The following is a 24,924-nucleotide window of genomic DNA, read 5'->3' on the forward strand; positions in this document are numbered from 1 at the left end:
ACACACCTCTTTGGGGGACACACACAGCCTCACTACGGGTCAAAACTGGTAAGGGAAACAAGAACCACATCTGTGGGACTGGGATGCTGGCACCTCTTGGGTCTCAGACTGCACCTGGCTACTCTGTGGCAGTGAGAAGGAAGAATCCTCTCTCAGCATCCAACACTGACCAGGCACTTTTAGATATTCCACATGAGGAGGATTTAAGGTTTAATATCAAACTTATTTATTTAGCATTGTATTGGGTTAACATGTAAGGTTGGGCAGGGGGGTGGGGACCACTGCTGCAGGGGCAGCCTCTGTGAGGAGAGGCCAGGGCTGCCCCAGTTCCTGTTGGCTCCAACGAACCCACCACAGGGCACAGCTGAGCTCCTCAGGCAAGACTGGTGGCATTTTGGGGAGAGCATAGGTAAAAAAGATCAAAACATACTGCATGGCTGTCCGGAGTAAGGAAAAAAAAAAATAATTGTGAGAAACAGCCCTTCAAGTACCAAGCTAAGAAAGATGAGGGGAGGAGGTGCTCCAGGCATGGAACAAATATTCCCTTGTAGTCTCTAGAGAAGACCTTGCTGGAGCAGGTACCCACACTACAGCAGTGGAGGATCCCTGCCAGAGGAAGTGGATGAGCCCTGAAGGAATTGGGCTGGTGGAGAGGCCCCAGGCTGCAGCAGGAGAAGAATGAGCAGAGAGAAGCTGGGATGGACAGATCACAAACCCTATTCCCCATCCCTCTGGGCCAGTCGGGGGAGGAGAAGGTAGAAGAGTTAGGAATGAGGGAGTGAAGTTGAGCCTGAAATAAAGGGGGGGGTAGGGAGAAGGTGATTTTAGCTTTTTTACTTTCTTCCCCACCATCCAACTCTATTTTAACAGACAATAAATTAAATTATTTTCTCTCAAGTTGAGTCTGGTTTGCCTATGACTGTAATTCGCAAGTGAGCTCCCTGTCTTCATCTTAACCCCTGGGCTTTTTCATCTTATCTTCTCCTCCTCTCCCGTTGAAGAGGGGGAGTGGGAGCACAGCTGGATGAGGATCTGGCAGCCAACCAAGGTCAACTCACCACAGGCATTAAGGAGGATTTTGATTAAGGAGAGCAATACAGTGATATACTGATATCAACACAAGCATAACATAGCAGTTGCAATACACATATGAATCACTACAAACATTACCAGTTTCTCTATGCTTACTATCAGGACACTGGGAAGAAATACTGCCAGGAATACGTATGCTGAAGACAGCTCAAGATTTCGCTCTCGAGTTTATTAGTTGTCCAGTTTCTGCACTTTATGTTTGGCTGAGCCACATATACACTCCCCCCTGCCCTCCCCACGCTGATCTGGCTAGCTCAGGAAGACATCACTATCTCAGGGAACTCAGTGACTCACTGGTGCAGCTGCCTTATCTAAAACCAAGGTTACCCTCCAGTCTCCCTGGTGCTGAGATAAGTTAAGCTTTCTCAACAACACATTTTTCCCTGATATCATAGTTTTCTGCCCTTCTCCTGTGAACTCTCCTCCACTGCAGGGATGTGCTGCTCAGTCATATCCCTGTGCCCTACAGTCCATGCAATTCACCAGCTTCCATTACATTTTTAGCAGTAACAAACTTAAAGTTGTTATAAATCAGTCTGATGTATGAATTTAGTGATTAATGAATAATAATTAAAAACACCACACACATTTCCTAAATGAAAATATTTTTTGTATCAAATATTGAAGCTTTGTATTACACCAACCTGTTTTGTCTGAGGTATACTTTTCCAATTCCATAGTATGCCAAACAACCAAATCTTTCTTCCTGGTACTGTTCAATTATTTTCTTAAATTGCTCTTCAGCCTTTGTCAATGCCTTAAAAATAAATTTAAGACAATAATATGTGACACTTTGCCAGAAGCTTTTCACTTTTCCTCTCCTTTTCTTGCTCCAGTAGAGTGGCCTGTAATACACCCTATTCTTTGATCAGTCTTACAAACAGTAAGGGAAATTAAGCAACCTTATGATCACACACAAAGGCTCCCTTTTTTCAAAAAGAAACTTATTCTATAAACATTGGCTTCCTCTGAAATAATGAAATTAAATGATAGAGCTCACTGAGACACAAACACCCAGATATTTTTAAATTCATTTTAAGACACTGAATATTTTTAAACACTGCAGAAAAAGCCCAAACAACCCACACTTCTGTTGTGGTGTTTTCCAGAACCAAAACCATTCTCTTTCTCTTGTTTTAGAAGCCAAATGTCTGTCTTGGAAAGATTAGTACATAGCCACATTACAAACAGAATAGAAGAGTAATTGACTATACTTCATTAATATTTAAGAATCTCATTTAAAAGCTTAATATATATTTTATTTGGTAGCTTCTTTTATCCAAAGCCATTAAAGATCTAGTCTTGATTCTAAAATGTGACAAAAACTTTCCTTCTCCACTCATTTTATGTCTGTTAAGAAGAGACAAAAGGCATGGCCAACTACCTGAACTAGAATTTTGAATAAAACCAATATAGTGGCTTAGTGTCATACCTCCGGTTGTCCTATTCCAAGAAGAGCAGTGGCATGTCCATAGATGATTACAACATAATTAATAACACGAAGATTCAGTTGCTGCAAACAGAAAACACACACAAGAACACTTTGCTGTGAAGTAGACCATTATTGTCTAACGTGAACTCACTACAACAGAGAAAGGAAACTCCTTCCTCATCCTTCTTACCATAGCCTCTACCAAGATTTACGTTACAATTAGCATTAAAAGTAAAGGTTAACTACACCTTTAACTGCTGGTCATTTGACAGCCCTATATATTTTAAAGTGATTAATCCTGAAAGGTCTGCATTTAGAAATGCTGTAACTACAGGCCCCACTATGTTGCCCTCATGCAGTGCATCTTCACTACATCATGCTCAAAATTGAACAGATTTTTTTTTAAAATACCCCCCCCCCCTTTTTCTTCCTAATGAACTAGGTCACAATTCCAGATGGATTGGTGCATTACTTGCTTGGACAGACAACTTGTTGGCACTGCAACAGCTCTTACTAATTCGGGAACTTCAAATGCAACAACACATATATGCACACATTGTCACACAAAACTTAGTACTACAGTACAATAATTTCAAGAAATCTATGACAACAAATGGGTCAATGGCTGACTGGCTAGATACATATACACAAAATTTCAACAGTATTTGCCATCAAAGAGTTATCTGACCTGAAGAATGTTAAGTTGTTTTTACCCAACATTATTATGAATAAAGGATAATCTGGACAGTGAACAGTAGTTTCTTATCAAATAAGATATTTGGTAAGAGTCTCTATTATTATTTTTATAAGAATTTTATTTTGGTAAATACTTTTAGATTGCATCTAGAAACATATGTGTATGCTGAACATGACAAAAATACATCCTATGCTATTATTGGGGGGTTTTTATCCCATTCTCATTTGTCACCTCTTTGCTATACCTAGTGATCGGCATTGTAGTCAACATCACAGGCAACAATTCAATAATAATGACTATTTTGGTAAAAGAAAAGAATGAAACATGGTATTGAAAGAACAAACTTCAATTACTCTAATAAACTCATTACTCTCAGTTTACCTTTAATTCTGAAGAATTTAGAATGCTCAACAATTGTGAAAAGGCTTGTTCAGCACTGTGACATCGCTGGTCCATCAAGGCTGTATAACCATCACAAACCAGGGATTTAACCTCTTCTGGCAACATAGTTAAATCCACCTAAAACATTAAAGAAAACAGTAAGTCCAAGAGAAAACAAACTTACTTTTTTATTTAAAGCAATCTATTTGCTAAAATACTTATCCAAAAGACAATTGTTAAAATTCTGTACTTCCTACAGTTTTATCACAATTTCACTTTTAAAGCAGCAAATCAGGTACATTTTTATAAAATTGTTTTAAATTCAGCTTCTAAAAACTTAAGATTTTCATGGACCTACTGCTGCTAATCTCTTAAAAATCCAGTTTCTGCTCTAAGTATATATGCTTTTCTTTCGAGAAAGTTTCAAGTTGAATTCAAGCATCATTTTAATTCTTCTTACATATATAAAAAAACCCAGACTTATGCTTTTCCTCATTTGTGCACTCCATTTTGTGTACATTTTTGAAAAAATGAGAACTATTTCCTTCTGCCTACACCTTCTCTCCATCTAGGTTAAACAGCTAATGCTAGCAGGGTTCCAGAATGCATTGTTATTTGCAACAGATACTTCCTGTTCCTGAAGTCTGCAGGAACTACCAGCAGTAGGACTGTAAATCAAGATCAACAGTTGCAGAATTAGGACCTTCTGATTAAGCCAACTAGTAATTAGCCTTACAAAAATATGTATTTTAAATTAAATAAGGGGTCTTAGTGCAGGCAGAAGTGACAGCTTCTCCTGAACTCAGTTTTGTCTTATGAGGTGCTTAATCAGAATAGATATGTTTCTGGTACCTACTTTGCCAAATTAACAGAGAATAAATGATTAATTATGTATGTCCCCATGATTTCACTTAAGAACTTTGGGATATTCATCACTCATTGCTGATAAGACCTGAAAAGGAGAATTCTCAATTTATGAATTTTATAACGTTTTAAGCAGCCACCCAACAAAATGTCCTATCATTATTTCCAAATATATGTATCAAACATGGGAAAACATATTTACTCCGAACTTTGAGACAGGTATTATAAATCCCTGAATGATTCCTAGCAATTTTTGTAATTTTTCTTACAAATCAAGATACAAGGGAGCTACATTACAAATTCATGGTTTTAGCTAAGTTATGATTACACTGTGTTACACTGATTTCCGGTGTGAGGCCTTTCGGGAGGGGAAGGAGGAAAAGCAAAAGACTACCAGCAACAAGACTGTATAAATCAGTGTAATCACACAATCTTTTGTCTCCTGATAAAAGTAAGGCTAAGCATAAAGTGCTAAATTTTTGAATGAACTGAGATTTTGGATTATTTTACTGAAAGGTGACATATCTTTTACACATAAGGTCATATGCTAATGAATTCCCAGTTACCTGTTGCACTGTACAGAAGAGTTTATCTTGGACAGCTTTAGACTCTATCTTCAAATCTCTGCAAATAACAGGACAGTGCCATTATGAGTTTGTACATGTACTTTACATGTAATCTTATTTCCAAGAAACAAATTTCTGCACTTTTATCAACTAGATCACATTTGTCTACATCCTAGAGATTATTACAGCACATTTTCATAACTGCAAAAAGTACTGTAACACCATAAAGGATTATGATACTATTTATATAGTTCATATACTTCTGGCTCAGGAATCACTAGGGCTTCAGCAAAGTAGCAGTCTTCATCATGTTATTTGTTTTCTTTTACTTTCTCCACCTTATTCTCAACTGAGTTGATCTTATAAAAGGGTGGTACAGGTGACTAGAGAACTTCCATATACCAAATGCAGCAGTAGAAGGTGCTTAGGCCTCTTTCCCCTTCTCTGCTCTTAAGTACAAGATCCTTTACCCTAGCAGAACCACCACTTCAAATCAAATACATGTAGCACCTATGCGTGGTGGGGGCAGGGAGTGCACAGAAGAGAGGAACAGAGTTGTTCTTCCCAGGTCTTTCACTACTCTTCCACTACTGTAGCAGAAACACCATGCACAGCTAGAGAATGGAGGAAGTATAATGAAGAGGCAAAGTATTGCTTAATACTGTAAACTAAATCCTCAATGCTAAGATTGCTAGTCAATGCTTAATTGCATATTGCCTTTTGCTATAATAGTATACATTCAGTTCTGTCCCTTATTCAAAGGCATCAAACACTCATCATCTGAGGTAAATTCTTAACAGTGTCAGTCCCTAGATTTTTGGAAGCCTAGCAACCTGCTAATTACAGAAACAGAGATCAGATTGTAACTGACCAAGCATCTCACTTGTTAAGAGCTAGCATGTTTTTTATAGTCTAATAAACTTCCTTGTGAAAGAAGCAATTTTGTAGGTGGTTCAGTTACTCTCAAGAACATTTGTTCCCATAGTGAATACTATCGTTTTTCCACCCCTCTTAAAGTGAAAGTCATGAGTGGCAACACAGGTAAATAACGTAAGTGGCCTCTCCTGTGACAAAAATTCAATTGTCCTAGCTGCAGTGGTATTTGAAAAGAGTTATGGAAAAACAAAACAATTGCAATGTAATAAATATAGATTAAAAGATTGTTGGTTTTGTGGTCACACTTAGATTAGGACTTAAGTAATGAGTCATCATTTGCCTTGGTCACCTTATAAAGGAGACAGCAGTAACAGTTCTTTACTCCTGAAGTATGTATTAGATGAGCAAATACGTTAGCATATGGAATCATCTATAAATGCAGCAATTTCCCCAAATCTGTTCAGAGCATGTTGGCCCAATTATCACTGGAAATAAATCTTTCTTTTGTTGAGCTTTGTTTTAAATGTTATAACAGATGGAAGCATAAATTTTGTTCATAAAAATCTACAGTGTTTCTGATCTCAAATAGTTTAAATTTTGGCCCCAAACCATCAAACACAGATTTATATTCAACATGTTCTACAGGGAGTATTCATGTACTTTTGACACTGATATGCTTTAAGCAAAAATTCAAGTCTAGAAACAACTATAGGATGCTTTAAAGCTCTCTTTCTAGTATTCAATTTTGAGACTGACTTACAATGCTTCCCTCATAGTCAAACCTCCTCCTCTTATTAAGCATATGAAGTGTCAGAGAAGTTTTAAAAATCATTTGGTACACAGAATTAAAACAGTAAAAAAAGAGGCCTTGAAAATAAGACAGAGCTTGAATTATGTTGTGTCGTAAGTCTAAATGTAACAACTGGAACAAGATTCCTACTATCTTTTGCTGTAAAGGAAGGACATTTTTTTGTTATCACTATACTGCGCAACTTGCTTTTGGGCAACAGTTTTTAAACAGCAGTTATTAAAGTTATGCCTTCATTTACCAAAATTCAAGTGAGCTTTGGAAAATACTTAGTTTTCAAGTAGTAACTCAGGCTCTTTGTGAAAACCAGAATTTTGTGAATTTTAATCAGCCATCTTAACCAATGTCAACACAGCGATTAGCAAGGAGCAAGCACCAAGTCAAAGCTGCATTAACTCCTTCTTAAGTGCTACAAAAAATAACTCAAAATAATAATAAATTAAAAAATAAATAAGATTTCTTACCTCGTCTTTTCAGAGTCACCAGGTTTGTGTTTGGGCCTTCCTTTGTTTTGATGACCTTGGCCTGTAATGAGAAAAAGTATTTCAAACAAAACAATCATCACCTAAAAGGAAAAAACCACACTCAGAACTCATGTTTTGCTTTATAAGTAACAGATCATAAACATTTACAATAGTGAAAGTTAACACACACAAAAAGTTTTTCAAAAAGCCACCTCTGAGTGTTACAGTATGAATCTGATACTATTTTTATTAAATAGTATAGGATTTTATTAATCCTATAAAGAGGAAAAGATACACCAAATAAACAGAAGAATCTTAAAATTCGGTAAGATACTATCTGACTCTACAACATTGTAACAACTATTTAGACTCCAAGCTAAAGAAGTCAGTGTTACATAAAACCACAGTTATTATTCACTAATAGATGATAATTATATATTTTTTAAAGGAAGTAATAGATTGTTATGGATGTTCAACTACAGAAATTCTACAGTCAGCTGCTTCAGAAATATGCTAAAGGAGTTAAGTTCAACCCACATTAGTCTTAGAAATGTAAACATATGAGTAGAATAGAGATAAATGTCTCTGATTGCAAAATAAAAGTGTTTGACGATGTGGAAATACTGGGATCACAAAGACAAGAAAGAATCTATCACATGATACTGATTCATTTCTAACTCTGAAACTTAATGTCAAAAACTTAACACAACTAACTGGACTAACACTACACTTCACTAATCCACTTTACCACTTCAGAGATCTAACACTGTTGTTGATTAGTTACAGGACTCTACAAGCTGAGTAAGCAATTCATAGTAACAAGGAAGAAGAAAACATGTTTTAATACTTAGTTGTAATTGGTCAAAACCAGGAAACCATGCCATTAACTGCAAAATAATCTCTCAACTGTTCTCTGTGAAATTAAAACATGACATTAGGCATGTGAATGTGCACATGCATACTCATATTTAAGTCAAGTTTTTAATTTTCAAGAATCTTAAATCAGAACTTTTCAAGGCATTAATGACTCAACAGCAACAGTGACAATCCACTTATGGGAGAACTGCTTTCTAGTAACTGGACAATTAGACAAGCAAGGCAAAAAATAGCATTTCTGGACTGGTAAGGAACTAACAAACAGCTAATTCAGTTCTAGAACTGCTGAGCATATAGGAAGTGTTCCTTATTACGGATAGTAAGTTGAAGGAGTGCAGAGCAGCAGATTTTTTTTGCTAAACCTAATGGATATTACAAGGCAAATAGGAATGCTGCCTTCTGCATCAGCTACCTATTCCAAGAGGGTATCATTCCAGCTATAATCTTTCAGAAGCAGCTTAGGAGGCAACTGTGGCTTCCCAAAATAGAATATAATCACAGAGACAACATACAGTCTAGCACCTGGATTCAAGCTATTGAAGCACTGGAACCCAAACATAAGGTACAACTACCCAAATCATTACATACTGCTTGATTTATTATGCTTATGATAAACTACCATAAACTCAAATTTGAAAAAAGGGGTTATTTATCTTTAAAGTTTCAGTAACTATCTAGGCTTAAAAATTGTTTATTTCATGATACTCAGAGAAGTATTTTCTATAATTAGATGCAAAATATTAAAAGACATTGATTATAGAAAAATACACATCTACCCATTAGAGTAATCTCATATCATCATTTCTCAAGTTAAATTGTATGCACACACACTTCATGCCTTGTGCCAGAAGTAATTTTTCATTAAAAACTACTTAATGACATAAAGTTTAATTTAAACTGAACAAAAATCTAACACCACAAAGACTGAACACATTCAGAACTATTTAATGAACAATTTCTTGAAATTTGTCACACGGGACTCTGAATACAATGTCTCTTGAAACAGCTCATATGCATCAAAAACTCTAAAGCAACAGTAATCATCATCACAAATGCCTCAAAATAGATATATTTAAACGATGGAAAACAATCTTTTTGGAAGTCAAAAACCGCTTCAAGCATGTCATCATTTAACCATTTAGAGATAGAGAAATACTACCTTTTCTTCATTATATAGGTCTCTCTCCCTTAAGGAGACAACCTTTCATTCAAAACAAATCTTAATGAAGATAAAGTAATACACACCATCCCTCTCACCATCAAAAGTAAGAATTAATCAGCACTTTTTTCACTGAATGATCTAATTAAAAAAGCCATTCAACAAGTTATTTCAACAAAATTTCCTACAGAAACTACTATTCCCATATACTACCCAACTTAAAAAGATACTACTTTCAGATTTTTAAAAAATACTTTTAAAAATTTAACAAGCAAATCCTGTTGAATTATAGTTAAAATACTTGAGATATATTAATTCAACAGAAAACATGATTCACTTACCCCACAAACATTTTAAAATATTAGTTGGAGTATTGCTTTTGCTAGACATTCCCATTAGAAGTGAACAAAGATATTTAACAGAAACGTACACATGCTCAAAAAAATAGTACATGCAAACAAAAAATGAAATTAAAAATGATAACTTTAAGATAAGATACAGTAGCATAAAGTTCCTTTACATTAAAATTCCTGCAAGTCTTAAGCCTTTAAGTGAACAAAGGCTAAGAAAAAGAAAGCTATTCTTCCCCACCCACAGTAAACTTGTATCAGCTAGTCATCCAGAGCGTAACTCCTCCTTTCAAATCAAAGCCAAATCAAATATTTTCTTCTACATCTGTACTGACATAAGTATGAGGGGAAGAGGAGGAGGAGGAGGAGGAGGAGAAAGGAAGAACAGAAAAAAACCCACAGAATCAGCAAAGGGTTTTTTGAAATTGCTGTTCAATGCAACATTTCACAGATCTATGGTCTCTCTAGGCTACAAGAATTTCCAGTTCTCTCCCAACATTCAGCCTTTCATCACCCCTTTTTCTCTCCTCAACCTCTCTAAAAAAGCTATCCTTCTGACACCCTGCCCCTTCACCAGTATCAGCAGCAGACAGACTGCAGACACCCTGCCCTTGACCGGTACTGCCAACCCAGACAGACTGCCAACGCCCTGCCCCCTGACGAACAAGGGCAGCAGGACACTGCACACATTCACATAAAGTACGATTCTCTCAAAGCCCACTACTGTTGGTGGAACTGAGGGGCAGCACAACTCCTACCTGCATTCAAAAGACATTTGCGTGGTCTTGCTGACAAGTGAGCTGGACACCAAGAGTCCTGGACAGTCCCTGGAGCCAGGGCATCACTTATAATCCTGTGCTTGCTCTCAGCAACTGGGCAGGTTACTGTACAGACACTTTGCTGATTTTTTTTTCCACTGATTCAATAAACCTTTGTTTTATAACATGTCATCAAATTCCATTACTATTCAGACCACACCTTCTTGCTCAGAAAAATGTCTAGATTCACTTAGTTGTCATTTGTGTCAAACTCTATAAGAAATTTTGAATGACTCCGTGCATCTCACATTTTGCTCCTTCACACCATCTACATATAGTTTTTCAAAACTGATTTGTATTCCAGAGCTTGACTTCCCCTTTCTAAAACCTTTCCCTGAGTCATCCTTTCTGCATTAAGTTCCTTCAGCACTTTATAGTTTCTTCTTTTCTTTATTATCCTACAACACATCTTTTCAACAAATTCGTCTTGACTCTTCGCAACCTTTCCCACATTTTCCCATCTCCCAGTAAATCCTTTAATTCTTCAAGATGTTCACATACATCCAAATTCCACAAGAGCAAGATCACTTCTACTGCTCATTTTAAAATAATACTTTATAACAGATCTTCACTGGTTTCCTAAAACCAACTTCTGAAGTGCTCTGAACTTTGGCACCTATTCAGATAAGTATTTAAGTATGCAAACTCCAAAGAACAGGGTGGCTGGGCACCAAGGACTTCCGACTGCTGCACGGTCAGGACTAGAAGGACCCACTGCCTTGGAGGTCACAGCTTGAGAATTCAGTGTAAGCATGCAGCTCATCCAGATGCAGTATTCCATACAAACATTAGAAATAAGAAAAATCTCTGAATGGCAGTGAAATATCTTATGCTTTCTTGGATATGGCAGTTTAGCAGGTGATAAAAAAAAACCCAAACAAAGTTCAGGAGATTTCACTTTGAAGATCAGAATAGCTTGCACTTTACTTTCATCACAGAAAAGTAACTCTAGCACTGTGGGAGTTTTGGTGGGTGGGAGTTCTCTCTATGAAAGGATTAGGTGGTTTGGTTTTTTAATTAATTTAAAAAAAAAACCAAACATGGACAATAAGTCGTACCAACTTATACCTCTCAAACTTCATTGTTAAAAATCCACTCTCAAGTATTTTTTGGCCTCCCTCTCTGACTGCATGCTTAATTTAGGGATCTATAAGGAGCTTTTAGTAATCACAAATGTGAACCTACCCACACATTTCTCAAATTTAGATCCATTTAGATCCCATACCTGTCTTAGAAGGGAAAGCATTTCTAGCCTGTGACTCGGCATTCTACTTTTTAGTTCCACTTTCAATTCTGAATTCATCCCCGTAAAGTAGATTCAAACTACAAAAGCATGAAGGAAATAAGACAGAGACACACAAGAGAAGTATCTAAGTAACTGCAAGCTAGCAGGAAAAGAAGTGAAACACGATAGCTTACTGTTGTGGAAATAACACTAAATACACTTTTGCTTATTAATAACAGCAACAGCAAAGTACACACCGACTCGGACTTGATAAATAGCAAAACCAAACTCACTTGGCAGAAACTCCAGAGAACAACCTTTGCTTTCTGTTCTTTGGTTGTCAGTCACCTAACAACAAATACATTAGTTTTGTTTTATACAGATAACAAAAACCAAATAGATATCACTCACTAAATTTAAACAAAGTAAAAACCTAAGCCACTAACATTTAAACAAAGAAATCACAATGATAATACAGTATATTATGTCCCCAATCAAGAGATAAAGAAAACCAATTTCATTAAATCAAAGTGGATTTGTATACTTATACTTTCCCCCCAAATTCATATAAATTTAAATTAATTAGTCCAACAAATTAGCATTTTTTGCAGTTATATTCATCCTAAAAGACAACAAGTTTACAGACCTACGTTATGAAGATTTTCAAAGCATAAAAGCAAATGAAAAGTTCTTCTAAGACAGTCAAAAATCTTTAAGCACTTCTTGTGCATTCTACAACTGCTGTCTTTTTCAACAAGTTGAGTCATTTCCTTCCCTTTGCCCTTGTACATTGGTTTCATTTTCCCCACCGAGTCATCTTTTCTGCTGCCCCACCCGCCTGTGAAACCCGGAAGTTTTTTCATGTATGCGCTGAATTGTTTTGACCTTGCTAGTAGATTCACATGATTTATCGTCTTGTTTTCTATATTATATAGCTTATTTGTAACACACTTTATAGGCTAATTTATAACAAACAGTTTCATGATCTTACAATAACATTTCTTCACAATACTATTTCTTTAATAATTATTGTGAAACTGAAGAACTGTCTGGAGGTTCATTATTAAATTTTTAATTCTATATTGTTACAGCAGGACTGTCAAAGTCTGTATGTGTCTACCAAAGCAAACCACACAGGAAAATTTAGGCACATTCATTATACTGGCCATGAGGCCCCAAGATAGCAACAGCTGGGAAATTCCACTGACATCCAGCAGCAAAACCCACCTACACCAAGTAAGCACCAACAAAATCCCCCAACTTTCCACTGTTTTGGGGCTGTGTGTTTGGTTTTTTAAGGAATAAAAACCTATGTACTGGTTTTGGCTGGGACAAAGTTGATTTTCCTCAGCAGCTTGTATAGTGCTGTGTTTTGGATTTGTGATTAAAGCACTGTTGATAGCACAGGGATGTTTTAGCTATTGCTGAGCAGTGCTTGCACAGAGTCAAGGCCTTTAATGTTTCCCATGCTGCCCTGACAGCTGGGGTGCACGAGAAATTGGGAGGGGACACAGCCAGGACAGCTGACCCCAACTGACCAAAGGGGTATTCCATACCATGTGATGTCATGCTCAGCAATAAAAGCTAGGGGGAAAATGAAAAAGGGGGCACGAAGCTCTGAGTTTTGTCTCCCCAGGTAACTGTTACGCATGATAAAGCTCTGTTTTCTTGGAAATGGCTAAACATCTGCCTTGAAGTAGTGAATGAATTCCATATCTTGCTTCGCTTGCGAGTGCAGCTTTTGCTTTGCCTGTTAAACTGTCTTTATTTCAACCCACGAGTTTTCTCACATTTACACTCAGGATTTTCTTGCCCATTCTGCTGAGGGGAGTGAGCAAGCAGTTGTGTGAGGCTGAGCTGCCTACCAGGGTTAAACCACAACAACACAGTACACCACTGCATTTTCAACAGTAGAATAGCCTTCTAAAATGCAGAATTAGAGGCTTTTATTGGTGGGTTTCTTTAGTAATCTTTCACTAATGTATATCCTTAGTTTAATTACTTTTCAGGAACAAAAATCAACCATGAACAGAGAACAAAATTTACTCTATTAAGCTTCTGTGATGGATGCACTTAACTCCTTGACCAACTAGCAGTAGTTTGGTTCAGCCTCCAAAGGAAGCAAAGGCCTAGGCTGCGACCAGGCCATGAACTTCTCTAGTTCCAACCAGTTTTTCTGAAAACCCACACAGGGACAGGGTGACACGGTGAGCTTTGATGTGTAAGAGCTTGGAAACCAGACCAACAATCATCGATTAACACAAATAGCAGATAGTTGTTCCAAAACTCATTTGGTCAAGGAACAAAGGAAGTTGTGGGTACAAGGAGTCTCATGCTTACCTTTGCCATCACATGTAATTTGTCTATGAGCCAACCACTTTATCCTGTAATATGACAGCCCAATTGAGCTTTTTTTGAGCTCTCCCTCCTAAGCAGCTGGCAGCAGGGCAGTGATCTCCTCTTGAGTTGGGACACCTCTCAAAGTTGAGGAGTAACCAACCAACTGCAGATCTTTGGTTAATGATCAATATTGCACACAACCTTGTATCACAGAGCATTAAGATCTTGTATTGGTAATTTTGAATCATTACTGTATCCTCTGTGCAACAGAGTAATAGATTGAACCTTAACATTGGACTTTAAGCCTCACATTTACATCATCTTACTTCAGTAAAACCACTTTTGCAGCTACCTTCAGCAGTGGTTCTCCAAGCAGTCTAAATTTCCCCTACAAGAGCTTCATGTTCTCCTTTAAGCCTTCCTCACCAAAAAGTTAGTAAAAATAATGTAGTAGAATATTTGTGCTTGTGAACACTCTTTTAAATTCAAAGAATGAATCTAAAGAATTACAAAGGGCTACTAAAGTAACACAACTCCATCTTGCACTACACTTGTTTTAAACACACAAGCCAAACAAATACTTCAGAACCACAAAACCCTAGTTTTAAATACAATGCAGTTAAGCATACTATTTAACCAGCATTTCTCCCCTACAAAAGAAATCTGTTGACAGAGTATGAAAATAATAGTCTATAACAACTCAAATACCTTAACATCACAATATCAGTGCTAAACAACGCTCTGGTATAGCAAAAGCCCTGTATGTGAATTAACTTTGTATAAAGCATCTTCCACTGAATTCCATTACACCAGTACACATTAACTCAATCCTCTCCTAAAGCCAAAAGGAAGCCCACATCTGAATGCACACTGACGATTAAATCAGACATGACTTCAGTCTCACTTTCAGTAAGCCCAAAGAGAGTCCTCTCCTCCTCATAATATATGGTCTCCACCTTCTCATTCAAGCAACAACCTCCCTCCCACCTTCTTTCAAATCCAAAGTTCTGAACATTGATTTGGTAGTTAATTATTACCGGAAAAGTGTACTTGGCTGAGAAAGTACACAATTATTAAAGCACAGTGGCTGCAAACTTTCAGCCACACCACTAAATAACACTTTTCAGATTATTAAAATCAACACTGTTAAGTCTTGTAATGCCAGCTGTAGCATAACTTACCCTGATATCATGTTTCTGATGACACTGGCAATCTTTAGGATCAGGTTGTGTTCTCCTTCTGTCTTTTTCTATTTCTTTTTTTTCTTGAGAAATTATTAAATGAGACTCTGAAGAACTGCAATCTCTGATATGTAAAAAGAGAGAACCCTAGTTCTTCCAAGATTTATGCCTTTTCTCCATATTTAAGAAACAAACCATACATGTATTGTGAAACAACAACAAATACAAGAAGTCTAACCCTCATGAAACTGTAAGGGCCTAAGCATATTTAAAGCATTTAATTAAACAGCTATTTTTTATACATTCACATTACACAGTCCAAGGCTATGCAAAAATTTAACAAAAAAGTGCATCATTTTCTATGAAAAGGACGGGAACAGACTTACTGCATATTTTTTTTTTTTTAAAAAAAAGGGATGGTAATGAATTTACAAAGATTTTTTTAAAGATTAATCTTGCCCAAGGCCACATTTTATCTGTGTATTATAGAAAGGAAACAAATTTAAGTTCCTCTAGAATTTTCAAGTTTACAAAAAGCTGTTTAGTAGTTTACTTACTGTACTGTTTTTGAATGACAGCACATTACTACAAGTAGGCCAATAAAAAAATCAAAAAGATCTTTCAGAAAAACGTTTAATACAAAAGTTACAGAATATATTGTAAGGTAGCTGAATCTGTGAACATAGAATCTTTTACTTTCTCTGGGCAAGGCAAAAGCACAGAATAGATGTGACAAAATCAAGTTCCTACAAATGATGATACACATTCATTTTTACCATTGCCAAAATGCATTTGCTAGCATTGAGTTCCTCAAATGAGATTAGTATCTCCTAGCAAACTTTATATAGCAAAGTTAACACAAAAAAGTGGGTGTGATTGCGCATTTTCAGGCACCAAATTTCTGCAGCAGCAAAGAACTTAAACTTGGGAGGACAAAACACATGAAAATGTAACTGCTTCCTGCTATTTCCAACATGGGTAAAACTTACTGCTGAAGGAAACTGCTTGCAAGTGGAACACATCTCAAGATAGCTTATTTAGTTACTAAATGCCCTCTTTAGTCTTAGGCTGTGCTCTGCTTGCAGTTCTGGTAAGTTTATTTCTTCCATTCTTATTTACTGATAAAAAACAAAATTTAAGCAATATCTATGCTATGTATTACTTAAATCTTATACTAAACTCGCTAATTTAAAAAAGCAAACTTGACAATTGCTTACTTTTTCTCAAGAAGAGATTTCTTTGGTTTCTGTTTATGTTTAATACCTATAGAAAATTATATAGGAAGGGGAAAAAAAGAAAAAAGATAATTAGTTAGTTTCAAAGGAAAGTTACTAATGAAGGAGTTTAGCTATATTCAAGGTAGATACTGAAATCAGAAAAGGTTACCATTGATTTCTTCTAATATCTTCTTTAACTTGTCATTTTGTTGAATAAGATCCTTAAGTCCATCAAGAATATTCTTGCATAATTCCTGGGCTCTCTCATTAGCTTCCAAAGCCAGTTCGTGTTCCCCCAGTAATGACAGTGCCTTACAGAAATGGTAGTGACCCTAGAAGGACATAAGTTTGAGTTTCAAGCATTCATTCACACAAACAGAAGAATTTCTATTCAAAACAGTTGCTGCAGACAATAAAAAGTAAAATTGTACATACTCAGAAGTTATCTACTGCACCTGTTTCAGGACAAATGATGAATCAAAGTTTTCAATTATTCATAAGACTGGAACAGAAAAATAATTCACTAGGAGCAGCATCTAGCCTCTGGCTTTGGAATAGAGTAAATTTTCCTTTTCCACTCATCTCAACTACTACTATGCAATTTTGTAACTAACCCTTATTTACTCTTCTTTAGGCCAAGAATATTGGGAAATACATGTTGGTCATTAATCAGGATTCTTATTGTAAAGGACTACATATATTCTCTTGAAAGCACTGTGATTACATAGCTATGGACAATGTAATAAATGTTTTCTTCTGTCTTTACACATGAAGAACACCATGTAACAACACTTACAAGCATGTCAAAATAACTTTTTTTAATATAAAAGTACAAGAAAACTATGTATTTGGCTGACTGAAGCAGAACTCTTAGTCCACAAGGTACTGTGTTCATTCTACGGTCATTAGTGCTAAACACAGATTAGAACATGTCACATCCACCTGGGTCAAAGCTGTAATTATGACTCTGGGTTTTTATGCTGGTTTACAGTACTGAGAAAATACAATTTTGAAATTTATATGAAACTAACCTTTGGCCAATTAGGCTTCAAAATAGTTGCTCTTTTTCCATCAGCAAGGGCTCTCCTTAGAGAAGGGAGCAAAAAAGAAGAGGTATTTATTATTTATACTTCACCAAAAAAAAATCTACAGACCAGAAGTACAAGGCAATATAAAAATACAAAGTGAATAAAAGAACAGTTCGTTCACCTGTGTAAGGGCACAGCCAGATAACACTTCTCTGTTGAAGTTTACCTGGGTTAAAATGTTACTGTCTCAACTATTCCACCCATCAGATATTTATTCCCTCCCACCACCTCCTAGGTTTTCCAGCATTTCTACATTATGTACCTACCCCCTAACTGGGTTCTAACAAAATGTTACTCTAAAAAGCAAAGATTTAATAAAAAAGCCTGACTACCAAACCTAAATATTTTGACAGAAATCATAAAGTAGTTACATAATCATAGCTAGAGATTCAAGGATGTAAGTATTAACTGCTGAGCACTGAAAGACAGTAACCTCCAAACATCCCAACAACTGAAGCCTGAAGAACATGCCTGACTGACTTTCTATATAAAAGGTGTCATGGAATAACTGGAATTAAAATGTTGATCAGGTCAGAAGAGGAGCAAACTATCCCTATAGCTATGGGAGAGAACACAGGGAGGGAGCAACAACTTCTGCAGATACCAATCTGCCCAAAGCAGGCAGTTACAGAGTTTATATACCTTTGGGATACACCACTCATTCTTCACTGCACCACAGCTACGCATCAGATCAGCAGGACGCAGTAAGTTACAACAAAAAGCTATCATATCGTGGTGGTGCAATTCCCCCCCACCTTGCTGGGCTACTCGGTGCCTGGTGTGATTCCCTCCCTCCAGCTTCTGGGCCACATACCAACCTAGGGCAGTATGGACTGCAAATGCCAGTGGACCAGGGTGTTAAGGCACCCCCTTGACGTGCCTGGCTCCTGCTCTCCCTATCCCTTGGGAGCAGTAATAACAGTCCATCACCTCCTGGCAGCCTGGTACATCTGTACCTGGGATGTAGCCGAAGGAGGGCAATCACAGAACTGCACATCCATCAAGTTCTGGGGCTGCGCAACTGGTGGAAAACACCAGAATATTTGATCACTTGAGTTGGGCCGAAGCAGAAAAGCACCTGACAAAAGTCAATTATCTTGGACCCTATAAATAATGACCCTGAGCTCTCCTGCAGGCCTGTGACCAGCATTTCCCCTGAGTGGGACACCTCTCAGGTAATAACTCTTGGAGGTACTGTCTGCCATTAAAGCCAAAGGGCCAGGGTGAAGTCACCCCCCTTGAGTCTCAATTATCACCCGCTGAGGAATGGCAATGCACTGTAAGTATTTACTTTACATTCGAGAAGAGGGAAATTTCAACTGTACGCTCGCCTCTCTTTCACCCACCTCTCTATCTACCACTGTGTTTGGCTATACACAGCTGTTTTCACAAGAGTGGGTACATACGTATTTCACTGCATCCAAATATTTGCCTGTCTGTGTGTCTCTATGTTTTGTGTTCATGAGTTTACATATATATATATATATATATATATATATACACACACACACACACATACACACACACATACACACACACACTGATTTAGGATACCTTGTAGTAAGTTAGTGTGAATCTTGTCATTTTCTTGTTAAGTCACTATTTTAATCATAACATATTTTACTTAATTATTTTGTAATCCTTAAACTGGTTTATGATTAAGTGCTGGTAGTCATTAATAAATCTTGGTTTGCCGCTAAACCATTACGAATATTTCCTTCTGCAACATGTGGAGTACTTCAGATGAGGAAGCTTACAATTAACCTCACTCTTTCAACAGCTGGGTTACGTTGACTCAGTAACGATGTCTGCAGCAAGACCTAACTCTAGAAGTCTGTAAAGGCCTATGAGGCATTAACTATTTTACCTCCACAAAGGAAATGAATATGGAAAAAAAAACCAAACTTGTTTCACATGAAAGCGTTCATAAATTGCCTAGTCACTACCACTATTTTTTGTAACCATTACAGCAGGAAAGCTTGTACGGAAGGATCTGAAGGAGAACAAGTTGCTCTGTTGTAACAAAAGCTGGATACTAAAGAAATACCTGAAAGAGACAGTAACTGCAAGACAAGGAGTATGTTTTATAGAACAAAATTCTTAAAAATTTCAGGAAGAATTAATTCAGTGAAATGAAAGCAAGTTACAACAAAAAACACCACCCCACACACCCAACTAGAGAAACCTGGGATAGTAACAGCAGAATTTAGAGATGCAGCAATACATTATAAAAAATTAGTAATAAAAAACCCCTACAACAGAACTAGTGATTAAAATGGGAGAAATTGCACCATATTCATATTGCAAAGGAAACAAACACAAGAAAAAATGCTTGAGTAAAAGACAGCGGGGTACAGAACCTCAAGTTACTAAGGCATTATAAAAGCAGTTGAGAAGATCTGAAAAAACTGAATCAATCGTCTTGTTCTCCACTGTGTACTATTAGCTTTGTTTTCACCCATCCAGTCCTTCCTCCAGGTGCCATCTTTCGACAGCCTGGTGCAGTGCAAGGAAAGTTGCCCACTAGCACTGTCTAACATCACCACAGGAGGCCAAGGGAAAGGTCCTGTCCTGTGTGAAAGCCTGACAGGGAACATGGCCACTGCCTCTCACGAGGCTCTGAAAATGGAAGGAATACACCCTCCTTGGATAAAGCCACGAACACTCCAGCACATGATCTGGAGAACACCCAACTGCATTGTCCCATAATACAGTATTGCCACTGCCAACAGCAGGCCATAAACTCAGCACTGAGTTTGCAAACCCTCGGCACTGAGGCCCCTCGGTCCTGCTCAGCCTGAACTGCAGCTTGACCTGCCTGCACCTTTCTTTCACTTGGTTTAACCATGACATCCATTTCTCTGACTGAATGTTGATGGCTATTTGTTCTACTTTTGTTTATTTTTGTGTGGTACAACCATAGATTTAGATGGAATAACTGCTTGTTACTGCTATCTATACAGAAGGAGGTATTTGTGACTCCAAAATGATAATGTCCTGTAAACAAATACAGCCCTGATATGACAGCAGAGGCCTTGAAGTGGAGACACGGACGCTACACAGGAGTACAGGCACAAGATGACAAGAAATGGGGCACAGGGTTGGCAATGAAGACCTCAGTGGTCAATTAAAGACATGCCAGATCTGGACAACTATGTCTTTAATAGGAAAAGAAAAAATAATATCCATAAAAAGTACCATGAATAGTAAACTCAGATGTAACACGGTACTGCATACCAAAGATGTAATAGCACACTGGAAAACACAAAACCAACCCCAAGTGGATCCCAGAGTGACAAAAAAGAAACCATCAGCAGGAACATCACATTCCCCACAGAGAAGGTCTCTGCATACTGACAGCTCTCTAATCCCACTGCTACAGCAATGGAACTGCTGACCTTAGTACCTACCCAGAGGGGCAGTGGAGGGGTGAGCATAACACCAAGAAAGAGGGTAGAAACTAAGAATCACATGGATACTAACTTTAATTACATTGTCATTATTTCTTTTTATTTCAACAATTAGATCTGGATCTGGACTAGTAACCGTTTGACCCCTTAAAATTTCAGTTATACTAACAACAAATTCTTGCAATGGCTTTACATAAAAGGTACACATCCACTTTGCTCATAAACCAGATTTTTAGCTTAACAACTGGCTCAAGGAAAATAACCCCCATACCCACACTGATCTCTTCTTAAAGAGGTTTAATAAAAATCACAATATTCAGTGGTACTGAGATTTCTTTTGTTGTTGTATACCCCCTCCCCCAATTTTAAATGGTATTACATCCTGCCAGCAGATACAGCTAATATTATTCGGGGTTTTTTAGTATCATTTTTCTGAGGTCACAACATCACCATTACTATAAACTTAAGTTTTAAAAATACCATTTTCCTAAGTATATTGCCAGTTTTTAACTGCACATCACTAGAATATCGCAGATTACAAACAAGGGGTTACTTACTTGTACTGCCTTGTGAGAATTAAACAAAGAGCTCTGTTTCCATACAAAAGATGGTTTACAGGACTAAAAAAAAAAAGAGTTAGTAACATACATTACATTTTAAAATCTTGAGGAAAAAAAAAATTTTCACAATAATTGTCTGCAAGCACTCTAGCACCGAATTATATACAAGCTTCCTTGAATAGTCCCACTGATTTACAAGTCACTAAGAGTATTAGTTTTCATCTTGTAATAATTTGTAAGATTTGGGCCCACTGATGCAATTTCCAATAAATTCAAATCAATCTCAGCCCACTTTAAAAAACAGAGATATTTAAACTCCTTCCTCAACTCACTAGGCTCTGACAAACGTAGCAAAGCACACCTCAAATGGTCCAAAGATATGGCTAGTACATAGCTACTATGTTCCCTGAAATCTCAGATTTGTTTTAAAAAAAAAAAAAAAAAGGCACGAAGCATAGAAAAGCTAGCTCAACTACCCGACTAGGCAGACTAAGCAACAGTTCTAAGAACTAAAGCATTGTCCCCAGCATACCTAATGCAGAATGAGAAGGGGGAACCGATAAATGTAAACCAGCAACCACCAGAAAGGAAGCCAAGGGAAGATGCAGCTAGTTAGGGAAGGAGTGTGATGATGAAGCAGATGAAAGTCAGCTCACACTGGGAGAATAAAAAAGGAAAGGTACTGCACAGAGCAGATAAAGGAGGATTCCGTAGCTGCTAGACATCACTGAGCTATCCTTCAGCTTCCAGCAGGGTCTTCAGGACAAAGAAGAATTTCTAACCAGTAGCTGTACCAACAGCTCAGCTCTACAGCCCCTGGAAACCATAAGACTTCCTTTGTTCTTTCCAAGCCATGGGATTTCCGTTGCTCTTTCACTCAATTCTGCTCCTCCCTCCTATTAACCAGCTACCCTGAGCAAATCCTTCTTAGCCTGCTCCATCATCTCAGATACAGTCACTTGACCAAAGTCAACCTACCCACTTGAAACTTGGATTAAAATGTATCCTACTATGTGACACAAAACCTGAAGGCAGACATCAGTAAAATGCTAATCCTTTCAACTGCATGATTATAAAGCTACAGATTTCAAATAGACACTAGAACTTGTAAAAGAAGTATTTGCACAACTACAACACAAGTACCAATTACACCAAGTCAGTGTTCTGTCATTAGTTGATATTCCGTGCAGACTACAGGAAGGGGGCAAATGCTCTATATACATATGACAAATTCTCGTTTACTTTCTGTCTCCCTGACCCTTTATAGAGCCCAGGCAAACCTCCAAAGCCTTTCAGCAAGCGACTTTTGGGAAAAAAACAAGACTTACAAAAGAAAATTAAGACTCTTGAATACAGAGTTCCCAGAACATACTTGAATATTTGTCCTTGCTCACTTTTTTTGCATCATCGCCAAGACAAATATTTGCAACAGTTGGTCACACTGTTCTGCTGGAATAGTATTTAGGAGGGATGATACCAAAAGTGGCTGTTCACACTAAATAACTCATTTCCTTTCAGGTTTATTGTACTTACTGTTAGTAATTTTAGATCAGTCTTAAACCCTAACAGGATTTTCAGGGCAGTAGAAGAGCAAACAACCACTAGTAACAAGAAACAAAATAGAACAAAAAATGTTTTGTATAGCGCTTTTTTTTTTTCCAAATGAGGTATCAACGGCCTCTATGCAAAACTATACAGAATCAGAATAAATCTGAAGAAGATTACATAATATAACACAAACTAGTTAACAAGATTAGTTCTTACCAAAACTCTATGGCTTTAGTATATGACATTATAGCACAATCAAAGTTTCCTTGGGAAAATTCCTCATTTCCTTTCTGTTTCATAGATTCACTGTTCTGTGAAATCAAGAAAAAACAATTCAGCAATGACTGTAATGAAACTCATTTGCAATGAAGAGAAAACCTTTGACAAGAGGCAACTAAGTTTTTATGCTTGTAAAAGCAGAATGTTACATATGCACTATTATTGTAATTTAATACTTTTAATTCATTGCAATTAATAAGCTCAGAAGAATACAAATAAAAATGTCATGCAGACAAGAATAAAACAATAATTAAAAAACAGAACTAATTCAGAAGCTCTCCTGAGTTCCATAACATAGTCATCAAAAGCAAGCATGTAAAGAGCAAAGTAGGCCGAGTAAAGCACAGCTCAACCAGTTCCCCATTCAGTCCCTTTCAGTGTAGCTTCTGAACTACAGAATTGTAGTAAGGAAGACACAGGGTTTAACCAGACCCCCACAGAAAAACACACAAACATCTATACTAAGGGAACACACGGCAAAGAATTTGAGAGCATCTTATTTCTGTTTTAAAAGGATCAACTTGAACAGTCTTATACCAATATGAACTACATTTCCTTGAGCTCTCTGCATGGTGAGGAAGGAAGCACTCTCCAATGTACACTGGCAACATAAACAACTAATGCTCTCTATTAGGCCAGGATCTCTCAAGGTAACTATTTATGTCAGGACGATTACTCACCCAAGCTTTTGAAATCTTTACCTTTAATGATTTGGTCATTTTTATAATCTTTGATCATTAAAAACCTCCAAAGAAAAAAAGAAAAGCACAACCACATTCTGGTATCTTCTCTCACCTTCCTACAGTTTTCACAGGTCACAGCTTTAAACTCTTCAACTAAATCACAATCTTCCAAAGCAACTTTAGTAATATAATGTTTACCTGGAGACAAAATTCAGAAAAATACAGTGGGTTAAAAAGTTAAAGACAAGAAGTAGGGTTTATCTTCTGCTGCTAAGAATCATACTTTGTTTTCTGAATGAAAGCAAAATTTGACATACCAACTAAATAACAGAAATTAAGCAACAGAAATGTTCAAAAGAAAATTAATTATTTATTATTGGGTAAACCCAAAATAACTAGCTGAAGACTGTAAAATAAATATTTAACTATTTGTCTAATTTCAAGCAATTAAATGAAACTCAGTTGTATTTTAAAGACTTTGCAATTTAAAGATTTGTATTTATTTGTACATGTGAGTTCAATTTCTACTACCCTGTTACCTACCGCAACAGCTGAGTTAGAATGTGTATGTGTAAAAACTAAGACCAAAACACAAGCCATTTAAGAGACATCAAATACAGTGGGCCTGGGAGCTTTTTGTAATTTTAGCAGAACTTCTTCTCCTGCTAGTGTTAATATCTTATGGGAACTCCCATGAGCTACATAAGCTAATTTTTGAAATATGACTGACATTTCAATATTTTGACAAAATCCTCTGCCAAATGGTTAACAGAAGGACCCACATAGTATTTTAGAGAACTTTAAGTTAATCCTAAATTAAAGGGATACAGGGTGCACATACAGCCCATAATGGACACCAAAGTGAAAAAATATTGAGCTCCTGTTCAGAAACAGCACATACACTGTAAATACACAGCACATACACTGTAAATACACCTCACATACAGAGATTCAAGGAAGAACTGATTGGTTCAAATAAGCAGAAAACAGGGAAAACCACCACACCACCA

General features: G+C 37.0%; 1 protein-coding gene across 3 annotated transcripts in view; it reads right to left on the reverse strand.

The window, feature by feature from the left end:
- The window catches only part of TTC3 (tetratricopeptide repeat domain 3), a 62,863-nt gene that overhangs the window by 29,557 nt on the left and 8,382 nt on the right, over positions 1 to 24,924 (reverse strand). For 2 of the 3 annotated variants that reach the window (XM_026856988.1, XM_026856980.1), the window contains exons 7-21: positions 24,027 to 24,112; positions 23,169 to 23,263; positions 21,402 to 21,464; positions 17,378 to 17,432; positions 16,516 to 16,678; positions 16,347 to 16,392; positions 15,130 to 15,253; positions 11,902 to 11,956; positions 7,181 to 7,241; positions 6,634 to 6,636; positions 5,410 to 5,415; positions 5,033 to 5,090; positions 3,603 to 3,740; positions 2,525 to 2,605; positions 1,737 to 1,849 (exon numbers count right to left, since the gene is read on the reverse strand). In XM_026856988.1, coding sequence (XP_026712789.1) covers positions 1,737 to 1,849; positions 2,525 to 2,605; positions 3,603 to 3,740; positions 5,033 to 5,090; positions 5,410 to 5,415; positions 6,634 to 6,636; positions 7,181 to 7,241; positions 11,902 to 11,956; positions 15,130 to 15,253; positions 16,347 to 16,392; positions 16,516 to 16,678; positions 17,378 to 17,432; positions 21,402 to 21,464; positions 23,169 to 23,263; positions 24,027 to 24,112 — 1,147 coding nt within the window. Of the gene's footprint in view, positions 1 to 1,736; positions 1,850 to 2,524; positions 2,606 to 3,602; positions 3,741 to 5,032; positions 5,091 to 5,409; positions 5,416 to 6,633; positions 6,637 to 7,180; positions 7,242 to 9,556; positions 9,721 to 11,901; positions 11,957 to 15,129; positions 15,254 to 16,346; positions 16,393 to 16,515; positions 16,679 to 17,377; positions 17,433 to 21,401; positions 21,465 to 23,168; positions 23,264 to 24,026; positions 24,113 to 24,924 lie in introns of those variants that run through there. The other variant, XM_026856995.1, reaches the window with a different exon arrangement.

Source organism: Athene cunicularia (genome assembly GCF_003259725.1).
Source record: "Athene cunicularia isolate RWA chromosome 1 unlocalized genomic scaffold, athCun1 chr1_part1, whole genome shotgun sequence".
NCBI classification, from domain to species: domain Eukaryota; kingdom Metazoa; phylum Chordata; class Aves; order Strigiformes; family Strigidae; genus Athene; species Athene cunicularia.